Source organism: Leuresthes tenuis, unplaced genomic scaffold (assembly GCF_036924035.1).
Source record: "Leuresthes tenuis unplaced genomic scaffold, fLeuTen1.0.hap1 SCAF_8, whole genome shotgun sequence".
NCBI lineage: Eukaryota > Metazoa > Chordata > Actinopteri > Atheriniformes > Atherinopsidae > Leuresthes > Leuresthes tenuis.
This window is the reverse complement of record NW_027325362.1, coordinates 15,663,668-15,681,420: the sequence shown is the minus strand read 5'-3', so window position 1 is coordinate 15,681,420 and position 17,753 is coordinate 15,663,668. Positions and strand designations below refer to the sequence as shown.

Sequence of the window (17,753 nt, the reverse complement as noted above, 5' to 3'; positions counted from 1 at the left end):
GAGAAGCTTAGAGTTGACATTCAAATGTGCACACAAAGACACGTGCACAACAAGCAAAGGAGGATGTGCGCACTGTCAACAGCGAGACTCCTCCCTTCCTTGTTGTGTGAGGTGAGTTAAGGGGAAACGACATGATGACAGAAAGCTAAAAGGTTTCAATGGACAGAGACAGAGTAGGTAGAGAAGGCGGACTCACAGTGAGCTCATTGATAGCCAGTGCAGAGATGCTGGTTGTGTGTCCTGCTAACTGGGTGATGTAACTTAGCTCCTCCATGTCCCACAGAATGCAAGTACGATCACAGGAGCCACTCACTATCAAGCTGTGGACCTCAGACGCTGCCAGACACGTGACTGCATCCGTGTGGCCGTATAACGGCTGTGAAAAACAGAGGAGTCAAACTCTGTGTGTGTGTTCTTGTTATTCCAAAGGAAAAAAAAAAAAACATGCAGACCGACAAACCTGTCTGAGTTTCATGTGATTGAGTTTGTCCTTGCCGACTGCCACATCCCACACACAAACTACAGAGCTGGTTCCTGCAGTGATGACGGTCGTGAAGTTGGGGCAGGCAGCGCACAGCGTCTCACCCCAGTCACACAAACTCTCACTCACTGCAAAGTTCTGGTAATAAAAAAAAAAAAACAAAATCAAGTATCCATCATTATTTAGTGATGTATTATCTATGAGTGAGTATCTTAATCATCATTCATCTTGTGGTTATCACACTCATCAGTTGCTCTTCATGGAGAGAAAAAAAAAAGAAAGAGACTAATTAAGGCACACACACATTAGTGGAGACTGATCTTTTTCTCAAGAACAATCTGAATAGAAGTTTAAGTAGGAGCATCTGCAGCATGATGAATATTAATGCTCATTAATAACATCCAATGATGCAACAAAAGATGATAGATTGTATCAGAATATTTAAACACTAGAATTTCGTGTGATATCATTTGAATCACGCTCACAATTTTACAGGTGGAAGAATCAAGCTTAAATAGAGCCTATGGGATAAGTACAAGAGTAATGTAAATACTCCAAAGACATTTTACAGGGATGCACAAAGTGCATAAAGCAAAGGTTGGCATTGGCAGGTATTGCAAACTGAAGTCAAGTCAAGACTTTTGTGGATGTAACACAAAGGTGTGTGAGCAGATCCTGATGAATTGGTGGGTAAAATGTGCAGTTAATCGGAATTTCTATCGTTTCAACAATTACAATTAAAGTTTCATTACAATCAAATTACACTTATCTTAAAAGCAAGGCCTGCACAGCTATTGCTCTTGTTGTGCCGGCATGTTTTGCACTGACAAAAGAAATGCAAATCTCACCTACTTTAATCTCCATATACACACCTTCTCTGTGGCATAGTTTCCTAAGGCACAGCTGTTGTCTGGGAATCCCCAGCTGAAGAAGCAGCCGAGCAGAGGGGATAGGAGGAGCCGATTTTTCTTCAACACCACCACTTCTTTTTCAAGGCATATTATCTGACCTACCGGACCTCTCGGAAGCTCTGCAGTAAGGTTTAGAGTTATATAGTCAGAAAGAATAGGACGATCTAGACTACATGGGCACTAAAATCAGTACAGTATTCACTAGAGGGGAAAAAAAGGTGAAAAAATTAAAAAAGGTTAGCTAATTTTGCATGTCTCAATAATTTTGTCAGGCTGAATAAAGATAATGGCTCTTCAAAGACCTCACTTTAAAGACTTTGGTTCTCAGTTAACTTGTAAAGAATTTCATTAAACAGACCAGAGAAAACTGGGCAATTAAAACAGATATTCTATTCCCAAGTCACAGGAAGTGAGGCTTGATCCTAGGGGGTACATCTGAATCTCAGACAAAACATGTGAGAGTATGTGGGTGAGGGACTGTGTGAAAGGCCATAATTGTGCCTATAATTGACCTGTTCGTGCAGGAATGGGTAGGAATTATTACATCCTATCGCTGCTTCTGAAATCCCCAGAAAGAAGTTATGTCTGCATTTGTCTCAACATTCCTGCTCCTATTCATCTCTATCTGCTTATTGATCAGATCAGACACTCTTAGATTTAATATGAAATGTAATATGCAGGAATCTCTCCCTGAGCATTCACAGACTCATCTCCTCTCCGTCAGTGGCCCTGTAGGGATATTCAGATTATTAAGTAGGGCTCAGCTGAAGAGTCATCTCCATATTGTGGCTCTAACAGATAGCTCCTTCTACCCTTCTGTAGGATAAATTAATCTATGGATATCCTCCCTGTGTTTCAATGATTCCCTTGAGAGAAGGGCACATCTAGTGTATAATAATGGACATCAAATGGTATGAGACAAATTAAAAGAGGAACAACACAAAATAGTGCCAAAGAGATGAGATAAAGTATACTCAGCAGAAAATAACAATGTTTATGTAGTTATTTGAAAAAATATGCTTCTGTGAGATAACAAGTAAATTTATCCTTTACTTCCGTTTAAAGATATAGAAGCATTCAGGTTGGGAGCACAATAAAGATGATGCTTTAGCCATTTTGTTTCGGCCCTTCTGTGTCCCGCTGACAAAGAAATTAAAGTGTAAAAGCAAGCTTTGAAGGTACTTAAAACCATATTTCTTTACTGTGTTCTTTGGCCTTCGGAAGGCTAAGCTTTCTAACCACATGCCGTATTCTATTTTAGTTTATTCCTTTAACTGTTTGCAATAAAACAAAAAGACCTAAAAAATAATCCTTTATGATCAAGATACAGTGGTATGCACAAGTCTGTCCAAAAGCAAAAATGATTGAGCCTGAAAATATTAGAATAGAGTATTAACTGACTTTCTGAGGGCATGAAATTAAAGATCAGTATTCTTCAAAACATTTTAAGCTAGAATGGAACTTAATTTTTCAAACAATTTTAGAACAGAAAATAAAATTAAAAAAAAAAAAGAAGCAGCATGCAAAGATTTTAGGGATCAAAGAGATTTGAACTCTCAGCTTTTAGGGCTATGGCTCGTTCAGAATCATTCAGAAGATTCCAGTGTTGCAAAATACAAAAGACCCAACCACCAGTATTCTCTAAGTAACTGCTATAGTCTATAAAGACATGGCACAGTTTAGTGTCTGTTCTCAGCTCAGCTTTCCTCAAAAGGCACATGTGAAGGTTTTTTGATGGCCCACAGTTTCTCTGACTGCATATGCAACGATGCCCAAGATTCTCAACAAACTGGAAATCGTTAGAAGGAAGTATGGTTAAGCTTGCAAGGTCATGTCATTAAGCACCCACCAGGGGCCCAAACTCTTTCTTAAAATTTACTGTGACCGTTTCTTTTTTTAAAGCCACTTTCCCCTCGTTTGAGTAGCTGTACCTCGGAATGGCTGTGGAGAAATCTTTAGTTTATCCAGTTTGAAAAAAAATGGAGTTGGGTGGCATGGTGATGACCCTTCTTTTTTGGAGCCACTGCGAGGTGGATGGGGCTTCGTGAAGAGCTATGAAACAGAGACAAATTAAGATGACACACCTACAGCACATGCAAGAAATAAATGAGCATATTTGGATTCTTTATACCTGTTTGGGAACCTGGCCAAAGTTGCTGACATATCCCAATATTGTGCTTTTGATGATGGGATCCTTGGCATCTTGTCTACCTCTCTGGGCGTAGAAGTAAGGGTGGAATGTGTTCACACTTTCTACAGCAGCTGGACCTTGTTGTCGGAATCCAAAGATGAGGTCGATCCACAGGTGGAGGTGGGAACTCACATAGTCACTTTCCAGGGCCTAATGCAAACAGAGCAAGAGTTGTTGAACAAACTAAAGCCATCTAGTCAAGTAGTATCACAAATTACTAAATATGTGTTGTACAGTATTAAAAAATATATATATTAAAAAAAGAAGAAGTGTACTGCTCTCCTTATTATTATTGTGAGCCCAAAACCATTCCTCAAACTGGTATTATCAGAGTTTGGAACACACAAAACTTCTCCAAGATTGCACAGCCAATTAAATTATTCAGGTAGAGAGTGATTTCCTCCAAAAGTCAATTTAAGAGTCCACACCAGGAGGAGGTTGAACAGCTGTGTTATGAGCATATCTTTGTGGTAGAATTAAAGAATGATTTGGGTAGAATTAGCCAGAGATTGGTTTTGAAGAGTTAATAAGGGAAAGTGGGCATTATGACCAGCTATATCCTTGCTATAATGAACCCATACTGGAAGAACAGAAACTAAAAAAAACTATAACAAGGATATATTGTCTTTGGTTAATTTGTCCGTGGAAGGGAGAAAAAAAAACAATCTTCTATAGTTACTAATTTTATGAGAATGGTTGGGAATATGAGTAGTTCAGTAGATTACAGAGTGATAACCATCATAGATGCCCCAGGAATGGAAAAAGCGAGGGTCATATTAGATAAATCAGACCACGAGGGCTACAAAACAACCCCGCACAGGGTTAAGAGAAGAAGAGCCTGACAAAAGACACAGAGGGAACGTTTAACCCATTAATAGCCAGCAGAAATAATGGCATTATGAAAAAGGGAAAGTCTTATGCCTGCTTGAATTGCTTTGTCCTTCAGTGTTTGTCATCTAAACCTCAGATACATGTTTTTTTGTGCATTTTCTTGATAAAGAAAACAATTGGGCATTATACTTGAAAACAGTACTCAAAGAACTGAATTGAACCAATCCCTGTAAGACAAGACAGCCTTTAGAGAATCTAAGAACAAGACAGCAACTGCTATGAATGGCATGTCTCTATTATGCTTTGCAGAGAGAATAAGGGCAAACTGACTGCACCCAACACTGTTACAGTACCACGTGTACAGTGGCTATTTGTCTAGAGATATAAAAACAGCGACTCTTCTGTTAACATACATCCAACACTACTGACAAACATTATTAGGTCTTGTGGGAATCGTCAGTAAAACAGGACAGGCCGGCCTATTGGAGCAGACGGGCCCAGTGAGGTTAGGTGTCACTGACCTCTCGATGGATTCTAATGAACTCCTGGGGGTCACCTTTCGCCCATGGAGGCAGCTCAACATCTCCCAAAGCAGTACCATCCTCCATACAACCTAAAGAGATATGGATACTTCACATCACTCCGTGTAAACTTGAGTACAGACGAAAACATACCCTACGGAGTCAAACGAGAGAAATTAATGTGTATGAGCAACGCTATTATTGATTCAGATTCTAAACTAAGCAACTATGCACCGAATATTGACGTAAACATCACAGCAAGCGTTTGATGAGTGGCTTCCCCTTCTCATTTGTGTGCTCTACAAGGACATACACAAGAAGTACAAAGCTCCATACCTCAGAACCTGAACAACATCGCATCTTCAAAAAATTATACAGATGGAAACACGCAAGAAGCCGAATACACTAAAGGAAGAGAAGAGGAAACTAGCTGATGCAGACAGTGCGAGTGGCTTTGCAAATATCTGATGGGGAGGGAAATCAATTAAGCATGTCTTTAAGGATAAAGAGCTTAACTAGGTTTTTCAGGGTTAATAGCCCACGAGGATATGTTTGGCCATACCGCTTCTTATTGTTTGGAGGCATTCTCTTATATTGCCAAAATAATTCAGCGGAATGCGTTTCTGAAAGCAGAACAAAACAACAAAAAGTTTTGAGGAGAGTAGGGATTCTGTACTGAACACCCCCCATTCCCAGCTTCACATATGCACAATGAACAGGACGTGTGCGTTATGGAACCTGCGCCAACAACTCACTGTATTTAAAATGTTGAATGGAAACACTTGTCTTTTTTAAAGAGGAAACTCAAGGGGTTATATCTAACGCTGAAGGTATCTACTTATTTTGGGTGGTCATTTGGCAAAAATACCGTAATAACCATACAGCAGATCATAATTCAAGCGGTCTGAGATTAAACTAAACTTCAGCTTTTCTCTTTGCCATCTCTTCGCATTTTTTCATCCTTTAGACTAAGGATGAGACTTAACAACAAGTCTTCCGAGGCCAGACTAAGACTGGATTCTAATCTCTTCATGGGGTTTGTTGACAAGAATGAACAACAACAACTAAGAAAACCGGCTTATATTAGGTAAACACGTCAAGAGGAAAAGCATATTTTTGGTTTTTGATCTGATTTTGTCCCTGACCCAGCTGAATGTGGTTGGAGTTGAGCAGGAAGTCTGGCAGGTAGAAGAACTCTGGGATCAGCTCTCGGACGTCGCCCATGTTGTCTCTGGAGGCCGACTCCCACTCTTTCTTTATGCTGTAAAACATCCGCTCTGGGATATCAAACCCCCCCTACGGGTAGAGCAGAAACAACGCCGTCAGACCTCCAGCAACACAGCTGAAGCAAACTGTGCAACAGGCATGTTAATAAAGTAGTCTTCGTCAGGACTTTACATCGTGCAAGTGTGGAATATTTGCTGCTATTAGAAAGCAGCTTTTCTTCTTTATGTGAAATTTCATAATTCTGATAAAAATCTCATGAGAGGGAATGTAATTTAGAGTAAAACAATTACCTCAATGAACAAAAATATCATATAGAGTAGCAAACCAGGTTAGAGATGTAAATTCAGTTATGGATATTACTACACACCACTTATATGCTTCAGAAGACAAAAAGACATCCCGATTCACCAGATGAACATCTTTATTACTTTATTCTGACTATCAAATATGCATGCCTTTTCATTATAATCAACTGGATGCTGTATTGCAAATTGGTAACATCTGTGGCTATTTCTATTGGCTTCTTTTAGATGCTTTCTATAATTATTTGCATATATATTAAAATCTTGCTATAATTTGCTTTCACACTAAAAACAGGATGTGGAGGGTTGAAAATAGCTCATATAAGATTCATATTATTAGCAACATTATGTTTGAAATTAAAAAAAAAAAGACGAAGCAACGAATGTCAGTGAGATTTGGGAGCCACATGTTTGCAGAAGGGCCTGTGGGTATCGGAACAAAGTAACTTTTTTTTTTTTAACTTTCCAAGACAAAACATGCAGAATGACACGTATTACATCATTATCAATGAGTGGTTACATGTATGTGAAGACTGCAAAAGGACACAGCAAAGGGCAGTGAAACTTCTCCAAGATGCCGTAGCTCTGAGACCTTTTTTTCTATTTACTCTAACGCTTTGGTTCTGAGCAGAATTTATGCCCAAATATTAAATGTTTCATTAAATTATAATGTCAAGTTATGCAGCGCAATTGGCAGTAGCATGTCTGTTTGCTAGAACATGTCTTCTGGGTCTTATGCTAAGGACATGAGGTGCGGTCAGACAGAGTTTCATCCATCATCTCCTTTATCCTTTTAAGCACTTAATTACAGAAATGGGTCAGTAACAATCCAGTCTGGCATAAACTCTTTCAAATATCAGTTTGCAAACTTAAGGAAAATGCTAATTATGTTTATCCACGTTTTCTGCTGGCTATGGCCTCACCTGCAGTGTTTGGAAAGTGTGTGAAAAGGGCTCCATCCTGACAAGGAAAGAGGCCACAATGATGGCGGAGGAGTAGTGGGTGCAGTAGTGGCAACGAGCTGACAAATCTGTTATAGTGACAAAGCAATTTTAGGATTAAAAAAAAAAGAGAGAGAGAGTGGGGTGATTGAAAATGACAGTAAATAGCACTGGTGAAAAGAATAAAAATTGAGACAAGATACCTTCACCCTCATTGTTCTCAACCTCTTCATATCTCTGGATGAACATCTGTTTCCTTTTCTCTGTCTGAGCTCCCATTGGCTTGGACAGATCACGGAAAGTTGCAGGATTTGACAGATCAAGCATCTGTACAGGATAGAGAAGCAAACCTGCAACACTCACACTCTGTGCAATACGAATGTTCAAGGCAAAGATGTTGTGAGATTCTACCTCTGACTGATAGTCCGCCAGAACCCAAGGGAAAACCGGGTACTGCATCAAGTCATTGTATGTCCTTCCAGCAATGGTGTTCAGGTGCATCAAGTACTCAAAGTTACTCATCTCCCCTTTCTAGAGGTCAGAAAGAACAAGCAGACACAAACAGCAATAGGATTATAAGAAAAGTAAGAAATATAAAAGACCAACTGTTATAATCAGTGCTGATGGTGAAGGAGGAAGTGCTGAATCTGTGAGCACAAACAACTGACAAAAACGTGTGAGGGGCAGTGTTTATTGCATTACCTGCCATTTAACAAGGGCTGTCTTTTCGACCACAGGAGTCTTTCTAAGGCACAATAAAAAAAACAAGTACTTTACATTAGCAACAGAGGCAGAGCACTCAGCAGTGTCTACCAACACAAAGTTTCTTTGCTTGCTGTGTTGCTAGGCAACCACACTTGAAATGTAACAGTTGGGAAGCAGCAGAGTGGAGGTAAGTACAGGACTCAGGAAACAGAAAATGTGTGTACACAGCTGTAGGAGCAGTTATGGGACTGAGGTGAGCGACAATATGTAATATAAATACAGAGTAAGGATGTGGGGGATTGTAGCACACGGTGCCATCTGTAGGTTGTGTGAAAACATAGTTTGTGACCAAGCTTGTGTGAGCAGTTTACATGAGCAAGCGGAGATGTTTCAAAGAGAGAGAAATGTGTTCCTAATCTGGAGATGGTTAAGGCCAAGTTTGTTCACAAAGCTTTGAGATTACTCATCAAACAGGAAAAACACCAGTCTATCAAAAGATTTCCACCTTCATAGCCAAGACAATCAATGGTTTATTATCGAACATAGCACTGCTTTTTTTCCCCTGTTTGGTTAGTTGTTATTGTTTTGATGAAGTCCACCGGAACATGTGACTGACTTGTGAGAACATCTCAGCAAAATGACAACTCTGCAGAACATTTCATTACTTGCAAAGCACCAGTCCAAATGTATTTAAATTGGAAAAGTGATCAGCTGCTTCTGAAATCTCCTCTCCCTCTGTGCACTAGTAACATGGCAATAAAGCCTGGCGCCAAACACCCCAGTTGCTAAGTAACACTGTTAAACAAGAGGAACCTCGACTTTAGAAACAGTACATTCCTGCTCTCCTCTTCTGTAGATTCCAAATGTAGTCTTAGAGTGTTTGACATTTATGAAGTAATGGACTTTTTTTTATTTATTTTTTTTATTGTACCAGTTCACAGGAGCTCCAAGCTAAGAACTGAAGAGAATCTAATCAATCTGTTCAACAGCAGTCTAGGAAAAGCAGAGACAAAATATGGTGAGTACAACTTTACATCTGTGTTAAAAATGTGGAGAAAAAAGGCTTTTAAGTAAGGGGTACCAGCTGAAAGACTCAATAAGGATACATAAAATGAATCAGTCGAAAAAAGAATACGTGTATCCATTCTCTACAATCAATAAAGTCTTGACCAAATTTTGTAAAACTACACTAAATCAATCATTTTATTTGGCTCAGTGTGTGTTATCTAATTGCAGGCAATAATTTCATGCAATAGTTTCCTATAGGAGGTTGTAATGGGAACAAGCACCAGTGGATAACCTCTCTCATCCTGAGGATGATGAATGAGGCGAGAGAGGGCCTTGGGGTGTAACACAGACACAAACAGACACACACCTTGCTCTTTTAGACAGGGAGGGGAGAAGAGCGAAGCCCTCATTACACTCCCCAACTATCATTTATCAAAGTCTTGATTTGACTCTTTGTGCACACACGCACACAGATAATACAGTGCATCCATGTCTGTCAACACACGTGTTGATGTTCTACACGCACGCATACAAACGCCGTTCTTGCCTGAAAGAGCCAAACAACTCAATCAGTCGAATGGTGAGGGAGCTTCAGCAGTCATTTGTTTTTGCTGTATTACCCAGTGTCGCCTCTCTCCTATTGTTCCCCAGTATTAGCCTTAATTAGAGAGTCGTGCTCTTAAATACCCCCATGGGCAACACAGGGTGAGCACGCACTAATGCAGACACAACACTGTGACACACGCGCGCTGCTCAAGTTCTCATTCCTCAGAGTGCATGCTTTTCCCACTGCCCCAGGCCATACATAGGCCCTTGTATCTGAATAAATCACATCAGCCTTCCACACACACTTACTTACACATAAACATACACGCAACACATTTATTTCCTGCAGTACTGTGTGGGTGTGTAGATTAGATGAATTATTGTAAATCAGCCTCTTGGGGCAACTGCCACAAAAGGGAGGCTTAGGTGAGAATTTCATGTGAACTGTTCAGCAATTCCTTCTGCATTGCAGTACGATGCCCAAAGGAAAGGGAGCCAAAGGGACAAAGGTGACCCTCAAGACTGCCAAAAAGGCAATAAAGACGACTCAGGACGGAAGATGCAGACTCACCCTTAGTAACATGGGTATAACCGTCTTTCCCAAGTGTCTTTTCAAACTGACCAGCGTGGATGAGCTGGACCTCAGCCGCAACCTGATAGAAACACTTCCTGACAACATCGGAAGCTTCTCGTCACTCAGATGGCTGGATCTGCACAGTAACAAGCTGGCGTCTTTACCGGAGTCTATGGGCACTTTGGTCGGACTGACCCACCTCAACCTCTCCAATAACTGTCTAACTTTTGCTGGTTTGCCATCCTCACTGGGTCACCTCATCAACCTGACGAGTCTCAATCTAGGGTTGAACCAGCTGGATGCCCTACCTCCCTCCTTTAAGCACTTAGACAGTCTCCAGGAGTTAGGCCTGTTCGATAACCTTTTCCTCAAGCAACCAGAGTTTGTAGCAGTTTTACGCAACATCACCAAGGTGAATGTGACTCGAAATCCTTTCACATATGCTCTGGGGTATGGTGAGGGGATGAAGAAGAAAGAGTCAGGGCTAAAAGAAGATATGTACGTGGTCCATGGGAGCGACCTGTGTAGGACATGCCTTCAGAAATGTAAAGAGCAAAGGGAAAGTCTTATAGGTGGAAAGGTTGTTGATACGTTTGAGGAGAAGATGAAAAAGACTTATTCTGGACTGATGAGACCAAACTCAGTGGCCATGGTCAATCAGGATGTGTGGAGAATAAAAGAGAAGATGGAATACGAGCAAACCATCAAACGTCAGAGCATCTGCTGATGTTATCATTTCAAAAGTGCTCTACACTATTGGGAAGAATGTAATCTTAAAACAGTCTTACACAGTTTAATGTGCATGAGCATAATAATATTTGACAAAACAATATTTTGGTGTATTTAGTTTAAATAAAGATGAATGAATTCTCAAAATATGGCTTTTGAATGACTGTAACAACAAGCAGCTTACTTTGCATTGGCAATGACCTCAGCAACAGCTCTGCCTTTTAATGCCGGTACAACTGTGCTTAACCTGAGGGGAGAGGAAACAATAAAGATCAGATTCACAATGCTGGAAATAAAAACTTTTTAATACTGTGTACATCCGAATGAGTCACCTTTTGTATGCAGAGACATGGTCCTTATTCAGGAACACCAGGAAAGCAGAGTGTCCGTTTTTCATAAAGATCTCAATAGCATTGTCCTGTGGCAACAGAAAGGCACAGTGGCTTTATATCAACTCAAAAACTGTAAAATTTTCACCATATCTTAGTACATTTCACCCATTCTAATCCACATTGAAAATAAACTAAAAAAAAAAAAAAAAAAAAAAAAAAAAAAAAGGGAGGATGCTTCCAGAAAATATGACACGGTCGGTCATATTCACTTTCAGTAAGTCATTTTTTGTATTACAGATTTTCTTAAATGTTATATCTAAGTGTAAAAATATATATATTTTTTTACATCATTCTAATCAAACATGAGCTGATTCCAGCTAAGATTTTAAATTCACTGGCTACTTTCAAAATGCCTGTGCCTTTTGTCATCAGACTGGAGTCGTATATTTTTAGGTGGTCCTCTTTTCATCACATTGTGAATTATAAGACAAAAAAAAAAAAGGGGGATTAACAGCCAAGAAAAACAAAAAACAACAAAAACAACTCTTGTTTTTAGAAAAAGGTGAAAAAGAAATCAGGCTACATATAAGATATCCTTAGAATACAGGTAACAATAATAATGGAAATTCTGAATTAGAGAGAAAATATATAAAATTAAAAAAAGAAAAGACATTTTTTCTAAAAAAAAAAAAAGCATATTTTGAGAAAACAGCCTGTAAAAGATTTGTATTGTAGAATTCCATATTCATCTATTGGAGACCACTACTTACTGTACCTGTAAAAATGTTAACTATTAAATGGAAAGAAAACATCCATAGTAGATTACTGAAATCTACTTTCTCAGTTTTACAATTTCTTTTCCGAAAGCATCAGTGGGATCATGTGGATGTCTGACCTCTAAGAGGAACCGCATGAAGCGAGCCTCCCTGATATCTTCATAGAGGCAGCGTCTGCAACTGGCTGCTGGTAGCTCTTTACTCAGCATGGTGGAAATAAAGGAATCTCTCATACTGGCAGAAAGGGACACAAAAGGTGACGATTATCGGATTGACCCACATGAGCAGTGATGAACATTATATGCCATGCAGTGACAACTGTGCTCCCAGCACAGCTTTACCTGCTGGGGTGGTGTCTCCTGCAACAAACATCTCCAGTTGGAGCGAGAGTGAATCCCTCACACAACAGCAGGCCATCTTTCCCAAACAGCAGCAAACCCTCCGTGACTCTGAGGCCGCTCACCATTACTACACACATCTTTGCCTTTACCTACAGAGGAAGAGAGACACGTAAGCCTCATGCGAGAGGCGCAATACACATCAGCACATTTCTCTCTCAGGACATGACATGGCAGATAGACAGGCACTTCAGGCTTTATTTGATTGATCATTTTAATCACATATTTTAATCATTATTAAAAAGACATCGCCGAACACTTCATTATAAGAGCTGATTGATGGGGAGAAGAAGGACCGGCCCCTTTCCAGCAGAGCGACAGCGTTTCCTCCAGCGCCAGGGTGAATACACATGCTGCCTTCAGCACTAGCTGTAGCTAATGCTAACTGCATTGTGATAATGCGTAGATAATTCTATTGTCTCCCCTCATTTCACAACGAGTGTGTGCACCTGACCATTTTCCTGTGCTGGCCCCCCTGTAGGCCCTTTGGGACAGAGCGCCAAAAACCATATGGGGTTCCAATACACCCACAGGCCCCTCACAATTTATACTAATCAAATCAGACTCCCTACCCCCAGTCACACACTTGGTGGACATAGACGAGGTCCTGTCTGGCCATTATTAGGAGAATTAATCACTGCCACACGCACAATAGGAAACCTGATAAGTGATCACAACCTCTTGTCTTGAAGCACACGCGCACACACAGGCAGCCTATGATGAATTATTTCTCTTATTATAGGAAGGTGTTTAAGAGGAGTCAAGATGAGCGAGTCTCAGCTACTGAGCTGGATCATGTTAGTCTCTGTCAGTGAGTACAAAACTACGACGAACAATGACTGGATTAAACTAGTTGAATTTATTGTTATCAAAAATTAAATACATAACAATAAACTTATTTTCTTATCTCCTTATTGTGGTCCAGACAGATATGCATTATCAGTCTGCGGGTGATTTAGCTGATGATGGGATGGAGGAGAGAAAAGGAGGACTTTTATTGACTGAGAGCCTAATGTCAGACCATTGATTTCTCCCCACACACATTATTGTCATAATCACACTATTGGCGCTGGCAAGCTAATTATGAGTGGGTCTGCCTTTGTGTGAGTGTTAGTCTGTGTGTGTGTGTGTGTCTGCATTTTTCAGAGCTAATGACGGTGTTCATTTGACAGGATGCTCAGCAGGAGTCATGCACTGAACCACTGCAAGACAACAGGAAACACTTGCACACATCACACACTTACTAAGCAGATGTAAGACAGCTTGCATCACCTCCTACTGCTTTTATTAATACTTCAGTCAGAAACATTAAAAGCCGCGGCTGGTTGCCGGAGCGATGAGAGTCCCTGTCAACATGTGCACTGGTTTTTAGCTCACTAGAAGAATGAGGGGAGCTGTGCTGGGCCTCAACATTAAAATATTATACTAATGAGGAAAGATGAAACTCTGATAGCAGCGCTGGGCTACTGGAATCCCTTTGTCTGCATTATGAATGTGAATAATAACAGGATGGGAGGGAGTTGTGGTTGTATTCTGGACGGTTCCTTTCATCTCAGCAATTAACACCTTAGGTCACAGTACCTTCTCTTCAGGGTGCAGCTCCTGCAGGATAATATGCAAGTCTGGGCAGTCTTGTCTGTGAGTGCAGGGTGCAGGGGTGAAAGGATCGAGACAATCCTCAGTGACAGACTGTGGCTCATTCAGAGCAGGGAAGAACGTCAGGCGGTCACAACCCTGTCCTCCCTCCACTTCATCCTCTTTAACCTCCACACCAACTTCACACAAGATCCTTGGCTCTGTTACATAAGAAAATAAATGTTCCCAACAAACTTTAAAGACCCAAACTGTCATTTAAAAGAAACCATGTTAAGGATTTAGTGACATCTAATGGTGAAATTTCAAATTGCAACCAACATCATGGTTCTAAATCAAAATAGTTTATCCTAAAGTACTGAAAGCACAATAATTCTTATTCTCAACAGATTGAAGATTTATTTTTATTTTTTTACCTGCTTCACCCTCAGATCTAATTTTGCTCTCTTCAGACCTCAAACCCAGACACAGCATTCCTTGCATCTGTTGTAAAAACATATGACACTTAAACGTATGACAGCGTAGTAGTACTGAATGTAGCCTCCACAACTCAAAAATAAAGGAAATGCTCAAGGTAATTAAACGTTCATTCTAAGTAGGAAGTGACTCCGCAAGACAAAATCCGATTATACAGAAGTCTATGAATCCAAGGACTTTCTCATTTGATCTTTAACTTCAGTCATGTTTTCACTGAGTTTATTGCTTGAATCACGGAGTTTCAAGTCTTTTTAAATGTGGCATATCCTGGACTTTGTCCATTTTGGTCGCATTAAGAGTAAATTGCAGATCAAAACAGGCTAGGAGTCAGGGCAGGATTGCCTTGTGGTTGATATGTCACTTCTTAGTGGGGTACAGTTTAAAACCCAAAACTTCAAAACAGGATTCCCCAAACTAACGGGTGGTATCAAGATGGTTTTGTTGATCTAGTTTATACACTTTACGGTAGATTTAGTAGCTGAACACTGCGAAAGACCTGCTACACAGATCCTACTTCAATCTGAAACGCTATACCGGTTTTGATCGTCTCAGAGCTTTTCTACGAATGCGTAATCTGGTCCGATTGGGTCCTTCGGCAGAGTCTTGCACCCAGTCCTGGCTCAACAGCACCCCTGGGCCAGGTCCGAACACAGCCCTCTCCCTCAGCAGCTCGGCCTCCACACACAGCCACTGGGAGCTCACACACTCCCACTCAGTGGCTCGTGACTGAGACACAAGACACAAACCAGGGTAGATGGAAACAGATGAGACAGAGAAGGACATAACAAAATCACAGTTTTCCCTTTTAATGAAACCAACTTCAGTAGTCAAACCTGTAAGTGGTTGGCCCTCATTTTCTCAAACATGCTGTGGCCTCTCTGCCGATGCGAGTCCATGTAGGACAGAAACTCCTATAAAGAAACAAGAGGGAAAAAGGCTGCAAATGAAAAGAGGGACAGCACAATCACTCTTATCCCTTGCTCATATGGCACACACACACACACACACACACACGCACACACACATCATGCTCACAAAAACTGTATATGCATAATGGCATTGTTGTTTTCTCATACAATTACAATGCATTCATACAATTACATCTGTTCTAAATTGCATTCACTGGGCAAAATAAGCTAGTGGCTACGGTCCTACAATAACCCTGTCTGCAAATGTAATCATTCGTTGGTGTGATCTAATTAACATAAACATTAATATCACTGAGCAACACTACCGTCAAAGGGCAAGGTAAGTTTGTGTGTGCACTTTTATTGTGTGAGTCAGTGTCTATTTAGTTGATTAAGAGAGAAAACAAATAAAAAACCCAAAACAGAGGTGTGTTGACACCGCGGGATGCTCATGTTCAGCAGACACACTTGGATCATTTTCTGACAGTTAACAGCTTCATTAAATCCATCATCACAGCAGTGCTCGCTGAGAGACTACTGAAACAACATGTGTCCATCTTCACAGCTGACCCAGGAAAGCCATTTAATTGACTGAGTGAACGTGCAGAAACTGTTTATATCGAGTTTTATTTACAGATGCTAATTCTGTGTTCTGCAATATAAACCCCATGGATGAAATAATTGATTCCAAACACATAAGAAAAAAAAGAGAGAAAAAAAAAAGAACAACACTGCTGCATTATAAGACATGAAACATTTGAGGTAATTTACAGAGGAAACCCATGCGTTAAAGTTGACAAACTTTGACAAGCCCTCTGGAGAATGAAAACCGTTTCTCTAAATGACTGCTTGCCTATCCAAATGAGAAGTTGAGCAGAAAAAGGAATGAAGGCATAATTTTAAGGGAGATTATAGAAACATTACAGGCAGAAAAGAGTACAATAATGAAGTTTGCGAACTAGTGCCGTGTTGTGACAGATAAACAGCTAGTCGGCGTCATCATCTCTAATTTCATTCCTTCATTTGGACAAACATAAGTAATATATAGCATTAATTACCCTATTTAGCAGATAGGAACCTCATTGGCTTTTTAAATGTTGCATTAAACACATAACTCATCTCTTCCCTCTGCAATTAACATCAGAACATCATACTCATTTCCATTTTAATGACTTCCCAACAATACGCCACCTTTGATGATAAGGCAACATAATGTCAACTTCATTGTGAGCTGGCAGTGAATGTGTAATGAACTTAACGTGATCATTAGTGCTGTTAATTATCTTTCTAATATGAGGACACAGATATGATTATGGAAACTGCATTCGCTGATGAAATAAATCTCTGGAAGGATTGCACTGAAGCTTGACTGAGGACACAGCCTGCCTATCGTTCTCCATATTCTCATTCATTACCTACAATAGTATTTTTTTGATTTATTTTTTTTATTTGGTTTGGAATAAAAATAGCTATGCCAGGCCAAGATATTATGCTTTGCGTTACTATGGATTCAGTTACTGAAAAGGGAGCCTAAAAGCACATAACTTGCCAAATAAAGGTCATAAGTTGATGATCCAGAAATGAATTAATGACTTTGTCTACTCTTTATGAGAATAGATGAAAAAAAAAGCAGACTGGCTAACCATAGCTGATGATTACTTGAATATCTTTCTTCTTAAGCGTTCCCTACGTGCTGCAACCTTTTCACAGCAACACACTGCAGAGAGGAAGATAGAGACCATCCCTCCCTCCTCTGCCCTGCATCTCAGACAGAAAAACAATTCATCACCCTCTCTGATAGCCTGTCAAATACTGATATGATAAAGAATAACATCAAATGAATAATGTTTTCATCAGATTGGTACCACTGTAATTGCCAACATGATTTCTGTGGGCAAGCGACATGCACAAACAAGAATGCACATACACTTTTGTGGGTGTGAGACAGACACGCAGACGCGGTAATTTCATGCCTGTGTGCCTGAGTAATATGTCCCTGCTCCCTGCTCCAGATGGCTCAACGTCTTAAGCGTTGTGGGGGAACTAATGATGTGGGCCACGTGTTTCGGGGGAAAAAACAACAATAAATGTGTCTTTAACCTTCAGCAGCAAACAGTGTGCTGTGGCGAGTGTTCCCGTGGATAGGCCTAACAGATATCAATTACAAAGCCCACTCAGGGGCAATCAGCTGTGATAATCCAAATCTATTTAAAGAAATAATCAGACACCCCCGCAGGGCTGGACGGCCCACAGCACAAGCACAGTTGTGACTTTGGGATGAGTGTCTGGCACGGTCCCCTGG

At 40.4% G+C, this 17,753-nt stretch overlaps 2 protein-coding genes across 3 annotated transcripts in view; one reads left to right on the top strand and one right to left on the bottom strand.

Moving 5' to 3' along the window:
* Nucleotides 1-17,753, bottom strand: part of wdfy4 (WDFY family member 4) — a 40,002-nt gene that overhangs the window by 1,937 nt on the left and 20,312 nt on the right. For both annotated transcript variants that reach the window (XM_072391055.1, XM_072391056.1), the window contains exons 42-60: nt 15,377-15,454; nt 15,078-15,269; nt 14,483-14,549; nt 14,055-14,269; nt 12,417-12,565; nt 12,195-12,309; nt 11,300-11,385; nt 11,152-11,214; nt 8,108-8,150; nt 7,817-7,936; nt 7,609-7,732; nt 7,388-7,494; nt 6,081-6,231; nt 4,936-5,027; nt 3,524-3,733; nt 3,324-3,444; nt 1,354-1,511; nt 461-619; nt 197-376 (exon numbers count right to left, since the gene is read on the bottom strand). In XM_072391055.1, the coding sequence (XP_072247156.1) occupies nt 197-376; nt 461-619; nt 1,354-1,511; nt 3,324-3,444; nt 3,524-3,733; nt 4,936-5,027; nt 6,081-6,231; nt 7,388-7,494; nt 7,609-7,732; nt 7,817-7,936; nt 8,108-8,150; nt 11,152-11,214; nt 11,300-11,385; nt 12,195-12,309; nt 12,417-12,565; nt 14,055-14,269; nt 14,483-14,549; nt 15,078-15,269; nt 15,377-15,454 (2,430 nt within the window). The remainder of the gene's footprint in view (nt 1-196; nt 377-460; nt 620-1,353; nt 1,512-3,323; nt 3,445-3,523; nt 3,734-4,935; nt 5,028-6,080; nt 6,232-7,387; nt 7,495-7,608; nt 7,733-7,816; nt 7,937-8,107; nt 8,151-11,151; nt 11,215-11,299; nt 11,386-12,194; nt 12,310-12,416; nt 12,566-14,054; nt 14,270-14,482; nt 14,550-15,077; nt 15,270-15,376; nt 15,455-17,753) is intronic.
* On the top strand, nt 10,115-11,424 carry lrrc18a (leucine rich repeat containing 18a). The gene has a single exon (XM_072391057.1). It carries the CDS (start codon nt 10,141-10,143, stop codon nt 10,963-10,965), a length of 825 nt encoding a protein of 274 aa, XP_072247158.1. The 5' UTR covers nt 10,115-10,140; the 3' UTR covers nt 10,966-11,424.